The sequence below is a fragment of the Oryzias latipes genome, chromosome 4 (genome assembly GCF_053564925.1).
Source record: "Oryzias latipes strain Hd-rR chromosome 4, Olatipes_Hd-rR_3.1".
In the NCBI taxonomy this organism is placed as follows: domain Eukaryota; kingdom Metazoa; phylum Chordata; class Actinopteri; order Beloniformes; family Adrianichthyidae; genus Oryzias; species Oryzias latipes.
The window spans coordinates 20691463-20709146 of record NC_136240.1 but is presented as its reverse complement, the minus strand read 5'-3'; the positions used below and the strand labels follow the sequence as shown (position 1 = coordinate 20709146).

Genomic DNA, 17684 nt, shown 5'->3' with positions numbered 1-17684 from the left:
AAACACCTGTGTTGTCTTCTAGAGTTCTTCAATAGTTTCTCAGAGCTGCAGTAGTTCATTAAAAAGTTGCCACTGAGTTGTGGGCGGGTCTGTTGGCACAGAGTAAGCCCATCATCGTCATCATCGTCATCTGTTTACACTCTTCCTCTACCTTACAGCCCCCTCACACCCCCAATCTAACCTTACCGATGCAACAAACCTGGCGAGTAACAGTAGAGCTATCCAGTCGTACAGTTTTGAGCCGGATACCAGCTCAAATGAGGAAAACAAAGATGTACATGGATCTAGCTGTCTAAAAGTGAATGTATCAGAATGGAGCGGAACAGGGAGTTTATGGTCAACCGATTGTAGCTTCTACATCCCAGCTACAAGCTTTTTCAAACACCATTTTTTTCATCTACTCCTGATTCACAACGGTCCGAGTAAAGAAATACTGAGAAATCCAGTTTTAAGCTTAATTTTCTTTACATGTGTCTTCCATCATGAGAACAATGCTACAAAAATGTGTTAAAATACCATTTTCATCAGTTTATTTATTTATTCAAAAACCAAGAAAACAATTAACAGTAGCACCGTCCTCTTGTAAATCACAATATGTGGCTTAAGCCTTCATGACCCATTTAAAGCAATTATTGGAAGGTACAGATGAATGTAAATACACACACACAACAGAAGACAACCAGGGAACAGTGACTTTTGCTAAAAACCCTGTAAGCCAGTAAAAGCTGGAAACGTGAATATCAATTGTCATCTAGTAGGATAAATTGTGAATGAAGGGAGGATGTGTTTGCTTCGCTTTGCTCCTAATAGCTGCTGACAATATGACAGAACTTGTTTTTTAAGTTTAAGTTTGTAAATGACATTTTTGGTGTCTAGAAAAGTGGAAGAGACTCTTTTTAATTTACAAAGTACATCTTTTTTGGGGGTGTTTTTTTTTTGTGTCTTGGATTATGTTATGAGTGGATGTTGGTACATAGCTGCATGTCTTTGTAAAATACACTTTGTGGACTTTTTCCACTGATATTTTTGTACTCAAAATCCTGCAGAGGCATAGATTCTCTCCAATACCAAGGGAAATGCATCACTGCCTTGGAGCAAATCTCAGACAAAAAAGGCAGAGATGTGGTCAAGGTACATTGCATTCTCCTCAGCCTGTTCTAAACACTGCAGGTGCTTCTTGAAAGTTTAACCCACAACCACCCAAGTCCATACAGTTTTAAGTAGTACAAAACTTTTTTTAATTGATTGTATACATACTGACCCTCTCCACTGTTCAGAGCTTTAAACACATTCTGGAAAATGTAAAAAGTTATTGCTGTAAGAGAAAAAAAAAGAATGATAACTGCAGTCTGAGAAAACAGAACTTCAGAACATGTTAAAGAAAATATGAAAGCATCGCTGTTTACCATATGATGAACCTCAAAGAAGAACATTGGAGTGTTGATGGGTATAAACCAGAAGTGCCCAAACCCAGGCCTTGAGGGCCGGTTTCCGACATGGTTTCCAACCAACCAGCCATCGAAGGTCCTTATTGGCTAAACACACCTGATCCAGGTAATTAGCAGCAGATGAGACAGGTTTTTGGAAAACCAGCAGGAGGCCAGCCCTCGAGGCTTGGATTTGGGCCCCCCTGACTGGAACAGTAATTATGAAGGTGGCTGCTCGTTTTGTGAGTGATCTGAACATTGCAACTTTTTGTTGTTGTTGTTCAGAGGTTGTTTACTGTTCATGCCAGTAGACAAAAACCAAAAACAATTTACAATGGCATTAACCCATTTTTCAGGTTATGAACAAATACAAAAGTGACGACAATAGTTAACATTACATCTTTTCCAAGGGTACTCTTCTATTCCCTTCTTGACCCAAATACTAAAGTGGAGACTTAATAAGATTACTTATGTCAGCCTGCCTGCAGTGCAAATGTACATCATGTTGATCCACACCGCTTTAATGTACGGATATCAGTTGAAAGTTAAGAATTCAGATGAGGTCATTCAGCTTCAAAGAAACGTATGTCACGGAGAACACGGCCAGCTGTGACCCGAGATTTATGGTGTTGGCAAAATGTGAAGTTAACTACACATAACAAATCTAACAGTATGAATGTATATTTTATTGGTGACAGGAAAGGACAGAGAAAAGAGAAATAAATATTGAGAGAAACAACTTTGAATGTCTTTGTGAAAGTCAAAGTACAAAGGATTTTTGTCTTTTATGCCTGTTTGAGACCAAAATGGCACTTTCAGTCATTCACACAGTCGTGTAGTGGATGCTAAATTCATAAGCTGTACTTTTTACCATTTTTGGATCTTTGTTTTTTTTCCAGAAAAAAAAACATTTCTTCCTTGATATAGGCTATGGCTTCTAAAAATAATATATTTTTCTACTAAATGAAAAATGTTTTAATTTTTTAGTCTACAAATAGATATTGTAAAATTTAAGGTATAAGAATAGTAGATAATGCAGGCTTTACCGTACATACCAATTACCAGCCTTGCAAAAATCAAGCCCTGCAAGATAAAACATTCTTCTGATAATCCAAATAAAAGTTACTTTAGTTCAAAGTTGTTTTTTTTTTTTTTTTCGAGAAATAGAAAAAGACAGCGTAGTTTTACAAATGAAATCTATGAATTTTGCCACATAAAAACATCTTTGATGAAAAACATTATGCCAAGTGAACTTTAAATGTTGTGTCGTAAACTTAAGTAGAAGAAAGTTGTTGAATACTATAAATTACTTTGGCATTTGGTGGCCCTGTTCTTTTTGCAAGCTGCAACGTCATGCTGATCTCACTCAGCACACGCCTGATTCTGTTTTTACATCCAACTACAATGAAATGGAAATTTCAGTAGCCAACAAAAAAAGGAATAACAAAAAAAAAGCGTTAACAACTGATCATTCTGATCATCTTAATCACGACTTAAGCCAGTATAAACAAGATACAGCAGAGTTGGTAAATAAATGAAGAACTTCTCACCTTCTCTTCTGTTGACTTTTGCAAAAGCTGCTCCATGGCTGCTGGACAGCTGAGAAGAGCTTCTGAAAGACGATGGTGGCAGCCTGGACACCAGCGGCTTGTCACAAACCTCTGCTGACGGATCACAAAACACAAAAGAAGTTTTTAAACTTCAAACCACAAGCTCACTGAGGCCATTATGCAATCACATTTCTACTGTCTTAACCTGAATTAAGTTTGACTCCAACCCTCATTGGAAAGTTAATTTTTAAGGGTTAAGTTTACAGCGAAAACTAGCTTAAATTTTGGTTTATTCATCATTAAAGGACACTATTATTAAAGGTTTCTGTAACATAGCAACATGAAACCTGTTCAAGCCCCTATTAATGTCAAGGATAAATAATCAAGTTTTGTAGAACTTTAAGATCAAAAAGTGACTATTAATCTGTTTTTGTTAATGCATCCCTGCAATGTGTGAAATGGAAGGGAAATGGCTTTTCTGAAGATGTGAAATATCATTGTCAATATAAATATGTCCTGTGGCCAGGCTGCGTCCAATGGGACTCTACTGTAAACATATTAAACTGTAAGAGTACAGAGTACATCTTGCCTAGTGACAGCTGGGTTAAAATCTTGGATTTCTTAATAAAATAATACAAGTATAATGTCTGAGAATGTCAGAATTCTTTTGGGAAATACATACGTTGCAGAAAGCAATGGAATACACAGTTTATATTGTTTGAAATATTGTTTAGTACATTGAGGTTTCAGGCTGTAAAAGGTTGAGTCAATACATTTGCTCAAAGTTTGTTACAATTACAGCTGGCAAAGTTTAAAACAAAGTTTAAAAAAAACAAGACAGTTACATTGACATATGTTAATAAAAAATATCTGAATATATTTAAAGACTAATTCTTTCATCAATTCATTTATCCATCCATTTTCTAAGCCTGCTTAATGCCTTTTGGGGTCAACATTAAATCCCGTTTAATTTACACTGAGCTAGTTAAATTGCATTTTCAAACTGAAATTGTTCTTTCAAATTTACAGTATTTGACAAAAAGAAATCCCACAACAAAATAAAACAAACAAAATAATATGACACTGAACTTAACCTGTTAATGGACAAAAAAAAAAAAAGCAGTTTTAAAAAATGTTATTTATTTTATGGTTATAAGAAAAGCTTTGTGTTCAGTTCTGTTCTGTTCTTTTGGGTTCAACTTGCAGGTTTCTAACCAACATTTAAAGTGCATGTTTGTCAACTGCTGTGCAGGAGAGCGAGTCAGAGTGAGGTACTGACTACTGAAATAAAAAAATAAGTAAAATAATTAAGCAAACATATCCTTTTCAGCAATCCACTACATCCAAAAACCCAATCAGTAGTTTCCTTTATTAGCTCCCATCAAATCCCTGAAACTCAACAAGCCGCAGTCTCCTATCTTAAAGGATCCTTTCAGTGTCTCCCTACTTTCTACATACAATGACAAGGTGCATGTTCTAGTGTTTCAACACAATCAAACAAACCTGTGGGATGTTTCCAGCTCAAATAAAGCAGACAGTGCTGTATGTGTCCTCCTTAACTGTGACATTTCTGTTCTGCTTTTGTAACCTCTCCCTCTTTCACTGCACACCAGGTTTTAGTGTTTAATCTTCCACAGCTGTTTATGTTTCCAGTTATTGCCTGTCTGAATATTTACGATCCTGGATTGTTTTTTTTGGTTTTTTTTTTGGTGGGGGGACTTTTTGCCAGATCCTCTCTTGTTGCTTTCTGGTTCTTTATGGCATTTACAGGGTCTTTCTTTGGCACAGTTATCATGTCTGTTTATTGATCCACCGAGCCATTCACTTCATTTGTTCCCTCTACAAATTTCTGAGAGAATTAAGCAAATCAGATACAAAACTAAAGCTACTATAAAGTTTGCCTGTATTTCAACATGGAAACTCAACTTAGCCTGAGCTTGATACTCCAACTTACTTTACATGAGCACGAATAAAAAAAGCTAAAGCAGGACAAAAGACATTTTGTTTTTTGCCTGGCATGAGAAAGTAGATTGACTATAATGACAGCAGGCCCTTTATGCCAATATCTCAGCATTTCAGAGAGCCTTTAGTGTCACATCTAGTCATGCCAAATGATATGGGTTGATCTTTCACTTGGAGACTAGATTGTTGCAGAAAACTAGCTTCGGCATGGCATCTTCTTCTTACCAGCATCAAACAATTCTAAGATGTAAGCTGAACAGCCTGCCTTTGCAGAGCTTAGTTTTGGTCCATTAGAAGGTAGTATCTTTCTCTAAAAAGGCCAATCATTTTTTTCTAATAAACACTATTTCATGTTTTTGGTTGATATCACTCAAAATTATGAAAGTGAGGCCACAGGGAAAGGATAATTCAGTTTGTGAACTGCTGTGACAGCTGTCTGCTCTTTTCAGCAACAACTTGAAGTGTCAAAGGTAGATCTGCACACTTCCCACTGGTGCAGGAACAAGTTGACGGACAGCATGATGTCTTTTGTCGATTTTATTGATGAACTGATTTTCAGTGTCAGCAACCATTTCAACACCAGCTCACTGCCTTCAAGCAGAGCTTGTTTGTCATCGCAGATTGGGTTGTTTTCAAAGAGAGTCACATTGCACTTTAAGTGGACTTTCCAGATGCAGTTGGTTGATTTCAAAGCAGATGTGGCCCAAAAAGAGATTTTTGAAAGGACGGATCACTTTCGGACTCCACTAATCCCTGAGACAGCTTTTCCAGGTCTGAGAAAAGTAGCTCTGTATTACTGAACCATTTGCTGCCCTATATATAACTTTGAGGCACCTTCCTCCAAAAAGAACATGATCATCATCCAATAGTGTTTCAGGCTCACCAATAAACACCCCCACATATACCTAAGAATAGTGCTGGCTGAATTCCAACTCGGATTTAAATAGCTGCCAATTGAAGCTGGAGCTCAGTTCACACATTGATTAAGAAAAATAAAACTTGATGTAAAGTCAATAAGAAAAAGACCATTAAATCAAAACTATAGTTGTCCCTGAAGTTGTAAAATAAAACTTTTCAACATGTAAAAAAGAATCTTGAATTTAGCCCTGTTTTTGAATACATTTGGAATTTTCTCTTTTAGCTTGTTTTGAGAGGAAGCAGTATTTCTCGTTAGTCTTTGAGGAAACAGGCTTCCTCAGTCATACATTTGTCAAGTTATTTTTACACGTTAACAAACACTGTCAAAAGGTTAGATTTCTGAAGACTAATTTGGTGCAGCAGTCAGGCAGATAATGACAAAACTAACATGGAACTGGCATAGAAAAAACATGTCTATTCACAACCAGATGAAATCCATAAATGTGGAAAAGAAATTGTGAATCTGACATATTCTGTAGACTACCAGGTGAAATAACTTAGAAACATGCTCAGCAGTTTTTCAGATAAACCTGTTAATCCGGATAGGTCCACAGCCTCACTATGTCTAAATTCTCCCACTCCCATGTCCATGCAATGTCCTGAATTTTAATGCAATTTGGACACATCCACACTACCTTTTTTACATATACAGTACAGACCGAAGGTTTGGACACACCTTCCCATTTATTTGAATGAGAAAGTGTGTCCAAACTTTTGGTCTGTACTGTATATAAATTCCAAACTATTAAACAACCAAAATTTTGTTATCGTGCTTAGCCTATTTCCTTGTCTATCCCCATCAGCAAGGGGGTGGGAGGTGTGAAAGGGTTTCGTTTTTTTTTTTATATCATTTGCTTTGTTTTGTTTTTAGTGCAAAGCACTTTGTGTTTACAGGAAAAGTGCTATAAAAAATTAAGTTTAAAATATGTAAGGAGTAAAAATTTAATAAATATGAAATAAATAAGAAATAAATACAAAGAGTTTTAATGAATCCACTGTGTTCTGATGATGAAAACTAACAATTTTTTTTCCAGTCCCCAAATATTCGCCAATCTAGTGAGCATTGATGCACACTCATTTTTAACAGAGACTTCTGGGAAATTTCCTGTTCACTGAATTTTTTAATTATAGATTTAGACACTCCGTAAATTAGCACAGCAACTAACTCAGACTAGTAACCATCCAGCTTTGTGAGAACAGTAAGCATGAATTTGTTTTATTTTAGTTTAGGATTTCCATTCAGACTGCTTTTTGAAATAGATAAGCAACAAATCCCACAAACACTGGCGTTGAATATTTTGTAATTTTTGCTCTCAATTTTGAGTAACTTTATAAAAAAGAGAGTCTGTACTGTCACACTGCCAAGTAATCTAATGCTTTTAGTGACTTCTGCAAAATCTTTCAGAAAGTCACTCTGACTTTTTTTTAACAAGCAGGAACAAGTGGAGCATTTGTCCTTTTTATCCAAATAAAGAGATTGAGTTAGAAGAAAGAACAAATGCATATTTCTCTGGTTTTTATCAGGCAATCCCAATCTTTTTAAAGGCTCCTTACTACACGAATGAATTCAGTCTTCCAAAAACAAATTCAATTTCAACCTCAGTAGTCTCAATGTAGCGGTATACTACCTGTTTTTAAAACCCCTTAGAGGAATTGCAGACTAAGTTTTTTAATGCACACGTTTATTCATTTATTCAAATCAAGCTCATATTTGCTAATAGAACTCATTTTTTTGGGTAAGGATTCTTACTTAACATTAAATCTTCATCAAAAATAACCAACAGCAGCTGATTTTGACATTTCTTACTTGACTATTGATCTACCGTTCAGAATTTTTTTAAGCTTGAACAGTGTACAGATTTTCCTACTGGCAGTGATCTGTATGACCTCACATTAACATCAAGAGTTTTTGTCGATTGCTAATAAATCTCGACTTTGCGGAGGCACTTGTGATTGACAGGGAATGATGACCCTCCCCTTTTGGATGTGGGCGACTCTTGGCTCGACAACAAATCATCTGACATAACTGTAGGGCTCTTTGATAAATGTTTTTAGGAAGGAAGACTTCCACATGGGAGCTGGCCTTGAGCAAACACCGAATCCCACAGGTCACAAAGCCAGATGAATAAACTACACATTTATTGCTGTCACATTTATTGCTAAAGTATTTGTCCCTAATCTAATATATCCAGATTCATGGCTGAACTGCAAAGCTGCTGCCACCTTTTATGTAACCTTGACTTAATTGAAACCCTGTTAGGATTTTTCCAAACACATGATAAAAAAAAGCAGTCTATCGTCTTTATTGTTCTCAATTTTTTCTAAAGTGCCATCATTTGACAATAAAGAATGAAGAGATTGGTTGTTTGCAGACAACATGCGTCTTAATGCAATATCATTTGAAGCTTAAGTTCTCATAAAAGTCATAAAAGGATATGAGACTTGACTGTTATGAAGCACACTGACTGATCCAAATTTAAAATAACTGCCTGCAAAATTTCTTTGAACTTTCTCTGCCTGGATGTGAATGGGCAGAGGTGAATTCTGAGCTCTCTGAGAAAAAAAAAACTTCTTCTCTCAGCCTTCAGTAAATAAAAAAAAAATGAAAAAAATCAATCACCCACAAAGCCCACAGTCTCATCCACAGGAGAAGAGAGGCTTACTTGACTTATCCTGCTGATGTAATTATAATTAAGACAAATTTGTTTTTTTCAAGATTGCACCAAAGAAACATTACCTGGTAAATAGGTTCTGATAATTGCAAAATAAACGTTTGTTTTTCCCAATCCTTGGATTAGATTAACATATTGACAGATTTTTTGAATGAATCTCTTTTCAAACACTAAATATGTCATCATGTTGAACTCAAAAAAAGGAAAAAACTTGAACCATCTTTTTTAATTCCAGACCATCTGCAGGATAAGTTTCAGTTGACGCAGCTGAAGATCTGATTGTCAGGTGTGGTTTTATGTAAGTCCCATGTCAGCATTCGCCTCATGTTTGACTAAATGATGTGGTGTGCCTTCGGGCAGCGGGAATGATGGACATTTAAACAAACAGGTGATGGTAGAAACAGCCTCACATTGTTGGTAGAGCAGAAAATTTCCTTAGCTGGGAAATTGAGATCCTAAAGTTGAGGAAGGTTCTAAGTGTTTTTCTGATATCAGGTCAACAGATAAGCTTGATAGAGCCTGCTTTAAACTTTATCTGGGATGAGCTCGAATTTGACATTTGTCTGATGAGTAATGTCCCCCCTTTTTGATGATTGGTGAAAGCATTTTTTGAGGGATTACTTGCTGCAACCCATCTGTGCTGAACTGTGCTGACAATGCAATGGGGGGTTGATTGCTTCCCTCCTAAACTTCACTCAAAATATTCCTTTATGGCCTGTTCCAGAGCATCATGTACTCCAAAACCGTACAATGATGCTCAGTGCTGTCAACTGCCAGTCACATTCCTGCTTATCTATTGAACCGACTCGTATTTTTCAAATATGTTATGTACTCTTTGGGTAAATGAGGAGTATAATTACGTGACCCCCCCCACCACCACCACCACCACCTTTTTTTAATGGCAATAAACTTTTACAAATTTAGCCTCACAACAATAATGCCCTGGTTTAAACCCTTCTTACCTCCTCTCTTTGTGGATCCTGCATGCTCTCCCTGTGCATGTGGAGACTCTATTTAAGCACATCAGCTTAAAATCACAGTTCAAAACATGCTTCTTAGGTTAGTGGCTCAAAATTGTTCCTCCGGTGTGAATGTGGGTGTGTGGTTGTTTGCCTCTGTTACCCTGTGAACTGTCCAGGGGCCTGTTTCAGAAAGGAGGTTCAACCAACTCTGAGGTTGAACTTGAACTCTGAGTTGGTCAATCGGGGGATTAACAACTCTGAGTTTTCTGTTTCAGAGAAGCTGATCGGAGTTAGGTCAATCAACTCTGAGTGGACTGATTCGGAGTTAAGCGTGCGCACAGCGACTATAAGAAGCCATTATCAATGGAGCGCAGATATCACGAGTCACCATGGCAACCGTGAAAAAAAGAGGTCTGCGTATTTTTTGCCAGCTGAACTTGACGTGCTGCTGCAGAGTTACAGTGAATATGAGCACATATTCCAGAAGAAAAGCAACACCGCTGCATCTGCAAAACAGAGACAGTTAGCGTGGAAAACATAGCTGCTCAAGTTAATGCCTAAGTTTGCATTTAAATCATTGTTATAAAATATTGGCTGTAATAACTTTTTAAATAGCGTAAGGAGTGAAATAAAAATGGAGATATTTAGGTGTACTTTTGAAGTGTTATTCCTGGTGTAAATGCATGAAATGCTGCATAGTGTACAGAACCAATCTGGGGGAAAATGCATTTAATGTTGATAATGTTTAGAGGACTTTTTTGTTAACCTCCCCCTCTTGCAAACGTTGGTCAGTTTAATATTAATACATGCAATTGTGTTTTTAAAAGCGAACTTTTGTCTACTGTTGAACCTTTCGCTGCGCGAAGACTTCTCCTTTCTTTTCTCTCGTCTTTCCGACCGACCGTGGTCAGAAGCGCAGGGGAGATTTCCTTCAGGGCCGAAGGGAATTCTCCTTCGGGGTTCACTTCCCGTTCGAAACCCTCAACCTCCAGAGCGGATTAAGAATGACTCCAAAACAGTTATTCTGGGAATGACACCTTCTCTTTATTTAACTAAGTGCTCCGTCCTCCGAACACAATATATTCCACGCACACACCTCCGCTCCGTGCTCACACCCCCCCCATCTGCACCTGCACTCGCACCCCGCTCAGCACACACACGCTGCAACACTACCCTTGTATTGATCGAGTGGAAAAGGTTTATATGGGATTAAGAAAGTAAGCAGTGCTAGCAAATTGTGTTTCCAAAAATTAATTGTTACATTAATCTAATTCAATGTCCCTGATTTCATTTTCATGTAGATGCAATCCTGCAGGAATTAAAAGAACATGGCAGCAGCTAAAAATGAAGTATAAAAACATAATTCAATCAGGTCAAATTTGAGCATGTCATGGATGTAGGCTTTGTTGACAATATTTGACATATGAAACATCTACATAGCAAGACCTAATGTTGTTTTCATTTTGTATATGTAATTGACTGCAACGAAAAACGGTAACGCTCAAACAAAAACGTATGGGGAAATGACAAAAAATCGAGTCTAGGTCTCAAAATCCTCGTACGAGGTAAATATAATTCTCTACGAATTAATGCAGCCTCCTCGTCTATTGGGTCCTCCAAAAAAGAACAAGCCATTCTTGTCACTTAGACCGTCTCTGTGTGACGGAAATGTGGGCAATGAAGGTTAAAGCAAAAAATACCGCTTCGTCTTTAAAAAGGGGAGGGGACTGGCAGAAACCTTGAGTTTGGAGAATAAAACCTGCTCCCGACCAGGTTAGGTTCACAGCATAAGTAAACATGGACACTGACTCCGAGTATAAGTTACCTCTCTTTCAGGAACGGGTTTGACTTACTCTGCTTTCTCTGGTTTAACAAACCTCCCATTCTGAAACGGAAAACCCAGGGTTTCCCTGATTCCAGGGTTAACGCACTCAGAGTTTACACTTAACCTCCTTTCTGAAACAGGCCCCTGGTGTACCAGGGTATCAATGTCAAATAGATTGTGTGTACATTACAAAACCCATGTTTTTGTTTGTCTGGAACTCATTTATTTTTGTTCTTACCTGATTACATGTTTTACATTTGAATGCACTGTGACTTTACCTTGGCTTTAACACCCAAGCTGCTGCATGTGAGCCTTTACCAGATGTGTTACAAAATAGAAGGGAAATGAGGTTATTGCAATAAAAAGAATGAACCCTAAAAGCTTGAGTTTTAAATACCGTTAGCCTGACTATTAGATTTGCACTTCAAAAAATGGTGGTGAGGTTCAAGAATGCTTCAGTCAGGGAGTCCAGACCTGTAAATAGGTGCAGAAGCAATTTGTGTTGATGAGTGCCATCTGCTGGGAGATCTCCATAAAGGGTCCACAGTATTGAAAAAAAAATTTAAACGAACTAATAATGACTTTTAAAGCTTGGAAACATAGTCAGTCAAATAATTAATAATAAAACAGAACAGTGGAAGTTTAATTTCCAGCACTACGTGAAATAAGTGTGCCCCGCTTCTGTTTGCAATATTTTTAGGGTCTGACTTTCTATTTTAGTATTATTCCTTTTGTGATCAGTCCTATTTTACTCATAACAGGTGCCTTAAAGCCACCCCCATACCCAAAAGTGCCTCTAACGTTTCAAACAATGTATATTTTCTTACAGAAAAACAATGGAAATTGTGTGTAAACAAATACAATGAACCTAATTAATTTAAATTTCCGTCAAACTGAGCCAAAAAGTACCCGGTTTTTCTTGATCTAAAGTATTTTCCAAACAATCAACACCTCTGAAATCACAGTCTTCCCCAATTATTTTCCTCTATATCCTGATCACTAATGCATTTCCTCAATCAATTTCTAAATATCTAATTAACACGAGTAAATGAAAAGGCTCCAATACAGTCAATAATGAAATGACTGAGTCTGAGTTTTCACTGAACCAGTTCAGCTATGCAGCTCTTCAAGCTATTTATTAAAGCCTCCAAAGAGAAAGCAGCTTAACATGCACTCGAGGGTTTGAGAACAGAATAAACCTAGAGATCTATTGCAGTTTTTGCAGAGAGCATGAAATGAAGTTGGCTCTACTGGTGAGTTATAAAATCAATGATACTAAAAAACCTACACTTCAGGGACATTCAAATGATATTTGAGTAATATAGCAGCAGCATGTACCTCGTGAATCCTTTTAACTTTCATAAACATCAATTACAAAAATAAAACACAAAAAAAAGACAACTTGTGGGATTTGCTTTCTTTTAAAAAATCAGCAGCTGGAGGTCTGCAGGGTTAAGGCTGCATTTTCAAGCCGCTGCTGCGGACCAGAATGAACAGAAAAATCCCCCCCGAAATTGACAAATTTCTGGGACACATTGCTCATTTCTTTTCCAAGTCTAAGAGAAAGAAAATGTCTCAAAGCAGGAAAAAAGGAGATGCACAGCCGCAGCCCCGTCTCTGTTCTTCTGTGCTTCATATGTTTTCTTTGATGAAAACGAGTGATTCTACAAAAGAAATAAAATTAAAAAAAAGATTGAAACAGTCTCTTAGTTTTTGTTATATTTGTTCAGGTCCAACATCAGGAAGAAGAGCTGTGAAATTTTTAAGTAGAAAACAGAATAAAGTGTTTCTGTTTGTAGTATTTCAATGCAAAAAGAATGTTTCACTATAATCAATACAAAATGATTAAATCAAGGGAATGATTATGACTTAAGTGTTAATAAACTTTTCTGGGGGCTCATTTAAGCTCCAGATAAAGGAACTCTGATGAGTTACATGAGAATCTAAAAGACAAAAGCTTCTGAAAGTGCTACATGTTCCTGACCATCCAGGTATGTTTTTCTGTCTTCATGAATTCCTTTTTAATTGGCAAAGCCCTGACTTTTTAAAGTTCCCTTCAACAAACAACAGTACATCTTTCTCAGGAGGCATCCCCGAGCTGCTCACCTTCTCCTTCTGTCCCACAGCAGCAACACAGAAGCGAGGCAATGAGTGCAATAATCCTAATGAGTCTCCCACTCCCCAGAGACATTTTGAAGCCAAGGGATGCTGCAGAGTGTAGTCCCGCCTGTCGGAGGGTATCTGCTGCGTCCTCCCTCTTCCTCCTCCTCTTCTCCGCTGCTGTTGGCTTCTCTCCTCTGCTCCTCTCCAGCTCCGCTGTGGTGCGCTGTGCTGCAGCACAGCCTGCAGCAACGAGTGAAAGCAGTCAGGAGGAAGGATGCATTCACACTGACTGTCCTCCGTCAAGTGATGGAGAGGGGGAAGAAAAAAGGGAGGATGGGTTTCATGAGGCTCCGGGAGGTTCATAAACAGCACTGATCTGCTTGCAGAGATCCTTAAGTAGTTCTGTGTTAAATGGAGTTCAGAGACTTTTTATTTACAGTAGAGTGACAGGATGGCGCTGTTTTATTTAGCTTCTTGGGAATATTATTGATGTTTAGGTCAAGGACCATGTCCCCTTCTTAACTTTGTTCTATTATGTTGATAATAAGATTCTAATCCAGATGTTTTTATGATGTAAATGAGAAATACGTCTTTAACTAGACAGCAGAGACACAGTTTCAACACTTAAATCAAAGGACAAAAAAATGTGTTCATGGTCACCATCAATCATTGAGAAGTAATTTCACAATTCCTCATAATTCCTAACAACTTTTTTGCTAGTTTTAATTACCAAATTCTGTCATTAGAACAATAATTCTTCATACTAATGAAGGAATTATTTCAGATAGATTAAAAAACTTTTCCTCTCATGTGTACTTACAAACTCATATCAATCATGTTTGTTTAATAGTAAATTTACAAATTATAATGAGACACGATGACTAATCATGTAATTATTTATTGTTTTTTTGTTGGGACAGAGTTACTTGTTTTAACTGCAATTTTTTGTATTACATTTGTAAATTTAATGTCATGGAAATTAATTTCATTTCATTTCTTTGCTTTAATTTAGGAAACTGAGACATGACAAAAGAAGACATATAATCACTTGCTTACAGCCCCTCAAATCAAAAATGGTGAGCAATATTGGAGCTATCCAGAAGTACAGTTTTGAGCGAGACATCAGCTCAGACGAGGAAAACACAGTCGTACATTGCTCTGTGTGTCTGCATCAGAATGGAGCAGAGCAGGGAGCTTGTGGCTTTCCGTACGTCACTGCTACAAGCTTTTTCCAACCGCATTTTTTCATCTGCTCCTGATTCACCACAATTTGAATAAAGAAATACTCAGAAATGCAATATTTTAGCTTGAATTGTTAAAGATAACATGTTAAAAACATGATTTTCTTCTGAGTCAGTTTTTAAAGCATTCTCAGAAGTCATTTGGCAGATTTTCAATCAAATTACAAATATGATTAGTTTTCCCCAGTTTAGGTTTGTTTTGTAGACATTGTGGTTATACTTTCACACAGGGGCACCAACAATGTGCACTAAATGGTCAACCGTGAAAAGAGACTCTAGACTAGATGCTGTAGATAGTTTGGTCTTCGTCTCTCATTTCATCCCAGTGTGTTCCCCCCAGTCTTCTTGGTACAAGCCCATATGGCCAATATGCAGAAAAAACTTTTTTTATAGTCTTTGCTGGCATTTAAAACATACAACAAACCACTTTGTCTGACTAAAGATAAGCATTAAAACCTGGTGAAATGTAGTCAACTTAACATGTTGATAAAAAAATGATTTTTGCATGGAAATTGATTTTGAATCGAAATTTAAGAAAATATTAAAACCCAGATGTCTGCAGATTAGCTGCTCAGAAGTTTCTTCTCACATTGGCAAATTCAGATACTTCTTCAGACTATTTTTTGACATGGTCCCTACTGATAAAGCAAATACATATCTTTCACTTCCGTCAAAACAGTATCAAAACAGTAAGTTTTTTAAAAGTACATAAAGTTCTGTAGTCCTCTGCCTGTTCTAACAGCAACAGATAGCAGGTACCACATCATTCAAGATTCAGTTTTTAGTTATTCTGCCAAGTTTCAATATGTTCCATATATTCAAAAAAGTTTATTTCATTACAGTCTTTGTTCTCCTGTGTTAGAATTCTCCACAGCTACGTATTTCATGGCATACTTTGGAAAATATATCATCCTTAACCTATTACCTGTACTGTAAACAAGAACAATCATTGAAATCAATCACAATCAATATTTGGTTGAATGCTGTAAAGCATTCAACCCTTTGTTTTCCTGTTTCTCTTTATTTCTTTATTATTATTTATACTATCTTCCGCCGTTTTTTGACACTTAACTACTTCTACAATTTTTAACCTATTTTAACCATTCAACTTTTAAACTCTTCAGCTCCTTTAACTTATTCCAGCTATGACTTTTGGTTTTTCTAATCCTTGTACTTTTTAAGATATTCCAGTTTTTCCGGGAATTTTTGCCCTATTAAAATGCATTGGGAAGTTATGGTACATGAGGTTCTGGGTTCGACACCCGGTTCGGACCCTTAAAATTTTTTTTACCATTTTACTTTTAAAATGTTGAGCTCTTTCAACTTATTACAGTTATTACTTTTGGTCTTTCAAATCTTTGAACTTTTCAAGATATTCCAGGATTTTCCAGGATTTTTGCTCCATTAAATTACATAGGGAATTCTTGTGCTTAACCTCTTTTACAGGTTTTCACCTATTTTAACCATTTTACTTTTAAAATGTTAAGCTCTTTCAGCTCAGTTCAGCCATTCCTTTTACAAATTAAGCTTTCATTCAGCAGTACAGCATTCAACCCTGCATTTTCTTCTGGAAATGCAGCTCCTTCTAGTTACTTTTATCTTAACCGTGAGGTTAAATTTATATGTATATCAAATATTTCCTAAATTTTTCTTTGCCAAAAATAAAAAATAATGAAACATTGAAGGAAAAAAAGGCTAGATTCAATTAAGAGTTTGCACAATTTAAAATCTGTCAAGCTAAATAAAGACTCCTCTTGGGATCTGCAGAAACTGTCACCTCTAAGTCACTGTCAGACTCTGAATATTTAGTCAGACCTCAGATTAATGAATATTCAAGACTGATCCATCTCATCAGTCATTTTGATCCGCATGAGGAATGTGAAATGCCAGTCACATTGTTTGGCACAACCTCAACATTTTTACTGTATGTATCCTTCATTATGTATTTAAGGAGACAAAGGTCGGATTTCAAAAATAGACATGCCCTAATTATCAAACCCACAAACCAGATGTCCAGCAGAAAAAAGTAGTAATTCAGCTACAAGAGCTCAGAAATGAAGATCAGCACCACCCGAGGGTCAGGAGAACCTCAGTTTAAAGGTGGGTTCTTGTGAAGGTCATGAGTGGGCGTGGAGGCATTTTAGCTTTGTTCATCCACTCAACCTTTTGCTCACTGCATGCCATTTCTTATCAAGGTTGTTCGCTGCTGTTGCTTCATTGATGGCCTTCTAGGAAGAGAATAAAAGGGGGAAGATTTTCTCCTAACAGAGATCTAAAGATGAGTGATGTGGCTTAAAAACTGAATTTGAGGGCTAATTGTCTCCCAAATGTATGACAATTTGCATTACTCATGACACAAGAAAGGCCTGAACATGGAGAATTTGCTGGAAAAGATGATTACATTTAATCCAAGCCACACTCTTTCAATTAATGTATTCTTTCATCACATTAACAGAAAATGTATCCATCCTTATGAGTTCCCAGAGCTGACCATCTCTTCAGGAGATGAGCAAAATCAACAACTTTTTAGATGGAATTCCCTTAAGAGCAGATTATGTACAACCCAGCAAATGCTGTTCTGGCAACAACTGATATTCTGGTTCCAGCTTGTACAAGATAGTTTAAAAAAAACTGTGAAAAAAAAACGTTTTTATGTTGTGTCTAGTTTGTTTTTGGCATTACGTAGTATTTTAGTAAAAAAGTAACAACACCTTTTTATTTTGGTAGTTGAACCATGAAGCCTGGTTGTTCTCATCCACGAGCCAACAAGGAGCAGACATCTCAAGAGAGGTTGACTAAAATTTCTAAAAGTTCTAATAAAATACAGACTGAATTTTTTTTTTTCAGGAGCTGTCCTCATCTGAAGGAAGTGTTTACATGGAATAATCTGAGTAAAATGTGTATCCTCAATATTTTATTCTAAGTAAGGGTTATCCGGAATATGACCCCCTTCCAGCAAAAATCTTTCTATATGGAAAAGTTTCATGTGGAATAGGAATTTATTAGGGATAGGATCAGAATACT

The 17684-nt window shown here is 36.8% G+C and overlaps 1 protein-coding gene across 8 annotated transcripts in view; it reads right to left on the bottom strand.

The window, feature by feature from the left end:
- LOC105357257 (contactin-associated protein-like 4) overlaps window positions 1–13753 on the bottom strand; it is a 137580-nt gene extending 123827 nt beyond the window's left edge. For 3 of the 8 annotated variants that reach the window (XM_078946056.1, XM_078946060.1, XM_078946061.1), the window contains exons 1-2: window positions 13423–13724; window positions 2978–3091 (exon numbers count right to left, since the gene is read on the bottom strand). In XM_078946056.1, coding sequence (XP_078802182.1) covers window positions 2978–3091; window positions 13423–13507 — 199 coding nt within the window. In that variant the 5' untranslated portion in view covers window positions 13508–13724. Of the gene's footprint in view, window positions 1–2977; window positions 3092–4480; window positions 4582–13422 lie in introns of those variants that run through there. The other 5 variants (XM_078946058.1, XM_078946059.1, XM_078946057.1 and 2 more) reach the window with 5 other exon arrangements.
- Between the last annotated feature and the right edge of the window lie 3931 nt (window positions 13754–17684).